The sequence below is a fragment of the Charadrius vociferus genome, unplaced genomic scaffold (genome assembly GCF_000708025.1).
Source record: "Charadrius vociferus isolate BGI_N301 unplaced genomic scaffold, ASM70802v2 scaffold212, whole genome shotgun sequence".
Taxonomy (NCBI): Eukaryota; Metazoa; Chordata; class Aves; order Charadriiformes; family Charadriidae; genus Charadrius; species Charadrius vociferus.
In genome coordinates, this window is record NW_009647223.1 from 1,459,609 (window position 1) to 1,465,789 (window position 6,181).

At 37.2% G+C, this 6,181-nt stretch overlaps 1 protein-coding gene across 1 annotated transcript in view; it reads right to left on the bottom strand.

The window, feature by feature from the left end:
* The window catches only part of GABRA6 (gamma-aminobutyric acid (GABA) A receptor, alpha 6), a 22,407-nt gene extending 16,311 nt beyond the window's left edge, over positions 1-6,096 (bottom strand). Inside the window, exons 1-5 of the mRNA XM_009879795.1 lie at positions 6,028-6,096; positions 4,514-4,734; positions 4,326-4,408; positions 3,611-3,754; positions 3,027-3,179 (exon numbers count right to left, since the gene is read on the bottom strand). Of these exons, the coding sequence (XP_009878097.1) occupies positions 3,027-3,179; positions 3,611-3,754; positions 4,326-4,408; positions 4,514-4,734; positions 6,028-6,030 (604 nt within the window). The 5' untranslated portion in view covers positions 6,031-6,096. The remainder of the gene's footprint in view (positions 1-3,026; positions 3,180-3,610; positions 3,755-4,325; positions 4,409-4,513; positions 4,735-6,027) is intronic.
* Positions 6,097-6,181: the final 85 nt, after the last annotated feature.

Sequence of the window (6,181 nt, forward strand, 5' to 3'; positions counted from 1 at the left end):
GAATTTAAACTTAGGAATAGGACTCCTATTCTATTCTAGATATAGATAAGACTTCTCTCAATGTGGAGTGAATATTGATTAAATGCTCTGCGCTGTGGAAAACTACTTTATCAAACTGAATGCCAAATTACAGTTGGTAAACTGTGTAACTGATGATTGTTTACCCTTGTCTTTCCACTTTGAACAGTTCTTGGTAAGTTTTGAATAATCTTACATAATGCAAATACTGAAATATGTTATCTTTTCTTATTAAAAATAAAACAACAAAAAAACACAAATGCCTTTCCCTGAGACTTTATTATAAGTAAAGTTTAATGTCTAGATATTAATTTAAAATTCCCAGGGTGACCTGCTAGGAAGGCAGAAGCTGACTCCTATCTTTCTGCAAAATAATGATGAACTTTTTGCCAGGAATAAAAAAGATTAGATACAGGCACATAAAAATGTGAAATAATAGCCATTGCTATATGGATTCAGAGCATACTTAAAATTAGGCCTCCAGTAACCATGTTTCTTACTCTAAGTAATTTCTGATAATGCCTTGCTTCATAAAACTTCACACATATACATATATATATGTATATGCATAGCTATGTACATAGCTCCACATAAAATACGGACTTTCATATTAGTAATCTGCTGTTCTTTACAATCACAAAATTATAAAGAATGCAAGAGTGCCTCTTCAAGTATTTCTGTCTCCTCTTTTCCACTTTCAGGTCTGTAGAGAGTAGGTTCTTATCACCATTAATTTATCTTTGCAAAATGTTTAAAGTATTTATTGTAATATTACCTGCAAAGGATAACCAGCATCCATTTTGGAGGTTAACAGAGCTGCTAAATGAATTTGTTCTGAGAAACTGGTTTGGGCACACTATTGTTATTTTTCTACTATTAATTGCTCTTCTCTCAAACTTACAGTTTAGGAACTTAGAAGTAAAACTGAAAATTTGTAATTCAAGTGTTCGCAATATGATGCAGAAAGGAGACTGACTTCTCCATTTTAAACCTTTTCTTTTTTACTGGGGCCTGAAAGTCTTTTTTGTCATAAGGAATTTGCCCTCTTTTCCTTAGATGAAGGTATTTAGGATCCATGTGATTTTGAATTAGTAAGGACTATAAATACAGACCGTGCCTGTGAGAAATAATGGCATAAGGATTGAAATATTCTTTTAGAATGCCAACGTGACTGATTTTCCACAATACTGAGAAACGTGCTTATTTTACTATTTTCTTAAAATATTTTCTGTTTCTAATTCTATATTTACTCTTCAGTATGACATCTAAGAGTTGTTATCCCAGGGTTTGGGTCTCTATGTAGTTATTACTGAATTAGCCAAAGACTCATCAGCACATTACTTCAAGAATACAGAATTGACTTCCACTGCCCACTAGGTAGCAAATATGTTTTACTCAAAATGTAGAGGATGTCACTATATAGTCCAAAGATGTAAAACAAAGCCAAATCAGGTAGCATATTTGGTGTACAAACCTCCTATATATATTTTATGCTTCAATTGCAATAAACATCCTTGAAAATCTATTGCCTGATATTTTAGTATTTTTAAGCACTTAAAGAAATCCCAATTGCCAGAAAATAATACTTGTAAGTGATTAATGATGCCAAACTGCATCCCAACTCCCAGTTGGGAATTTTGAGAACAAAAGTGTTGATCTTCCTTCAGAGGCACCTGAGGAAGCTGTGTTCACTTAGCTTTCCTAAAAGTTTGCAATGGTTTTATGAATACCATTCCATGCAGGTAGGAAATGCCAGCTGACTGAAACCAAATTATACAAATTCTGTAGCCTGCTAACTACAATTATAGACTCATTTTGAATTATGAGACTTGCATCATTTATGCTTAGGGAACATATGGCTGCCTTTTTGTTCCTGAAGCCTCACAAAGGGAATTTTTTGTATAGAAGTACTGGGTTAAGAGAAAACAGATAGGTTGCAAAACATGTATGTATGGGTAGTGGATTCATGAAGATTTTGACAAGTTTTATTATTTTTGCTTATTATTTTTATGATTGTTCTTCTAGAAACAAAATTCAGTCAGTGAAAGTTTACCCCTTAACGATGAGTGCAGTTTCAGAGCCTATCAATACTGAAGGGGGTGGGGTGCGTGTGTGCGCGCCAGATTTAACGGCCAAGCACACACTAAAAATTAAGGAGACAAATCCCACAGCTTTGGGAACATCATTAATTCAAACCACTGGAAAGAAAAAAGGGCCTTGCCATGCAATATACACACCCCTTTCAAATTACAACACCAGCCTGTGCTAGGGACAGGATTCATCTCACCTAACTTTATCCATCTAAAGTTCTTGCTAGTTCTTTAGATACCTTTGTAGACAAGGGGAAGAGGGCACTTCAGAGTGAGTGATAGATGAGGTACCTTATGTCAGATGAGATTAATTCCATACGATGTGATTTTTTTAAATGTTTAACTCAGATTGATTTCACAAGAGAATAAATAAATAGAAAAATTCTTCTGTAAAAAATTGAGAGGTTCACATTTACTCTGAAATTGTCCATTCCTGCATACGAAGACATATTGAGGGGAAGAAAAATATCACAAACAAGTCTGGCTAACCAAACATTCTGAGTAAAGAATTTTGAACCTCGTGATCAGATTTAATGTTATTTGATTTAATTTTAGTATTTACTTTTGTTCACTGAAACCTACTAACTGTCTTTTCTAATTCCCATGGGAATACAGTAGCTCTTTGATACAATGGATTTAATACAGTGAATGAAGTGAATGATAAAAAAAACCAAAACACAAATACCAGCCACAGTTCTTGCTGGAACAGATTCTTTGTTGATCCAAAACACAACTTGAGACAGGACAACAGTCATGATGCATGGAATGTATGTCTGAATGAGATAGTAGCCTATTTTCCTTTGAAGATGGAAATAGAGCAGCTGAAGTGAATATTCTCCTAAAACAAACAAGCAATGAAAGTAATGAATGAATGGTATATGTGATGCTGAGCTGTTCAAAGACCTTAATGCAGCATACCAAAAACTGTTCTGGCTGGAACAGACTCCTTGTTAATCCAGAAAGACACCTGAGAAAGAATGACTGTCATAATGCATGGAGTATATATCTGTATCATGAAGTAGCCCATCTTCCTTTGCAAGTGGAAATAAACGGTCATGATTACATATTCACCTGTCAAGAGACAAGTATGTCAGCATTATTTTGGCAACATACAAGTAAACATTATTGGCTTAAACCCAACACAGTATGTTCTGTGGAAAGTACTCACCGGCCTCCTAGTGCATAATAAAAATAAGCTGATTAAAACAAGGTAGTGACCTTACGGAAACAGAGGAGAGTAATAGTCATTTTACATATTGTTTTTACTGGGGCAGCGAAGCAGGGGGTATTCTTAAGAAATGCATGAAAAATTGTATGCTTAAAGGGACAGTATTGAAAAGCTATCTTTTAAGAGACAACAGGTAGGATTATTTCCAAGGATTTTAGTTTTTAAAATGGCAAAAGATAATTAAACTAATTTGATTCTATATGGAAAAAAACCTGTAATTTATTTTCAAGATGTGTTTTATAATGTCAGTAGTTCCCACATGGCTACATCTTACCTGTGTTAGATTTAATTGTTTCACTAGATACAGTTTGTCCTATGAGGTCATACTGGAGGAGACTGGAAGACTCTTGTGGAACTTCTACTGAATGCAGGGGTCCTTTTTTCCATGTATAAATTATTTCACTTTTTGGATAAGCGTCTGATTTAAAGAGGGAAAAACTACTGTTATTAATTATGTAATTTATAAGCAATTGAAAAAATAAGTAGCATGATCCCTTTTATGTCTCAAATACCCATAGAAACACGCATCCTGCTCCAACCTCATTAATGACAAAATGCAAAAAAATCAACAGTAAGAGAATGGTTGAAGTGGGACCTGATAGGCACTAGCTTTTCTTTCTTAATTTGCTATAAAACACATACATTGATTACCACAGATTAAGTACATATTTTCATTTTGCAAGACTAGAAGTAATACAATAAATGTACTGCAGATTTTATGCCGTTTTGAAGGACCCACTTTGACTACTAGATGTGTAAGAATAATAAGCAATGAAATATGCTTCAACAGTCACCCATCAGTGAATAAATGCATGTGCTTATGAATGGTCTGAGTCTCAGAGGAGAAAGTAAGATTCTCATATAAAAAATGAAATAAAAAATTCAACTACATCATTAAGTAGTGTCCTAGGATCCTGCTTCTGATCTTCTCACATACATGTAGACCAAATGTATTACTATAAAAACCAGAAAGATACAGAAAAACTTACAGCTTCCAAACTTCAGTGGACAAGCATGTCCATCCATAGGGAAGTTCACCAACCGCATAGGACAATCAGCATTAATGGTTAGTCTAGAATACATTATAGTAGATGACAATGAAAAAAATGGTATGCAGGAATACTGCTGAAAGAATCAAAAATAAAGGTCAACCAAAAGCAGAAGAATAGGCTCTCACCTCATTGTGTAAAGAATAGTTCCATTCTGCATAATTCTGAAAAGTTTGTTAGGAGTTGTCATATTATGAGCAATTGATTTTTTTCCATTTCTAAAAAATGTGTCTGGTGTCCAAATTTTACTGACCATTAAATTGTTCAATCTCAAAATTTCAATGGGCCCACTAAACTTCAACCTCTCATCAGTCCATGTCTGCCGAAAGAAGACATCCATTGTGTATTCCTATGGAAAATAAATAGGTGGGAGACTTATGTGTGGGAGCCAGCAGTCCCAAGTTGCTGTGTATACAGTAACTCCATGAAAGAACCTAGCACACGTCAAAGGCATTTCATTTACAACTTAAACACTTAATCCTATTACCATTAAGTAGTTACTAAAAACAAAAAAGTAGTCTGTGAAAAAACATCCTATGTTCTTATTATGTAAAGAATAGTTACAAATTAATCAGTGAACAGATAATTTGGTATGAGTAAGGAAAAAACCTCATTGTCCTTTCAATTTAATTCAAAGTGACTGAGGTCTAAGAAAATATAAACGTCTAATTTAGCATCCTTTCCAAGTCCAAAACCAAACTATCCATGTTCAATTGCCAGGAACAAAAAGACATGCTCACTGCCTCTTCCGCAGCTTACTTTGGATATTCATAAAGAAAGGACTGATGTGAGTCACATCACAGTAGGATTATGGTGTCAAGTTAGTATTAATCTAAGTTATTTTTCTTAAGAATTCTTTGTAATATTCTCACAAGCTTTGAGAAAGGAGTTCCATACAGAAATTGTTTAGGAAATGGAACTAAAACCTTGGCTGGAGGCAAATGTGTAGGAAGGCAAGGTTATGCCTTCTCTTAGATTGACTGATGAAGAGAGGTGGAAAAACTTTTGGTCGTATCTTGGGGCCTACAGTTTCTTGTCTGCAGACTGCACTGCAGGCTCAGGTGAGCAGGTATTGGAGGAAGTGTACAAGGGCAAAAACAGTGATCAAAGTAAATTTCCAGAATGAGAACAGTAATGACATCCTCACTCCAATGGCTTAACATTTTCCTGGGGCTGCTGCTGTAACTGACGGAGTTCACTCAAGTCCGCAGCTACCAGAATTTGGGGGCACACAGCATGGCAAGGGGCAGCTGTTTCAGAAATGGCACCATTCCCCTGGAGCTGCTCATTAGGTTGCCTATTAGGTTGCCTACCACGCAGACGTCCTGCAAACCTATGTGTGGGGCCACAGATGCTTACAATCTTCTTAACGAGGCTAAAGAGGCACCTTTAACCCCCCATCCGTGCCCTCACTGGAGGCTGGCATTGCCCTCTGTGCCCAGCCTCGGGCCTGGGCCACAGGCTGCCCTGGCTGACTCTGCCGGGGAAATAGCTGTATGCAGCTCCAGCCAAACTGCTCTGCTGGGCCCTACAGATTGTCAAGAAGATTAAGCCTCGTAATCTGCTTTAATGACGGTCAACTCGGATGCCACCGTAATGAATCCCAGGAAAGGAGAGCAGGGGCGGCAAGTGGGGCCCTTACCATCTCCACGTCGGACACCGGCCCAAAGCTGGTCACGTAGATGTCCGTTTTGACTTCTGTCACGGCGCCTGCGAAACAGGGAGAGGCGCTGGGAGCGGGGCTGGCTCCGGGCCGGCGGGGCGCGGCTCCCCGCGGCGGCGCCCCTCGGGGGGGG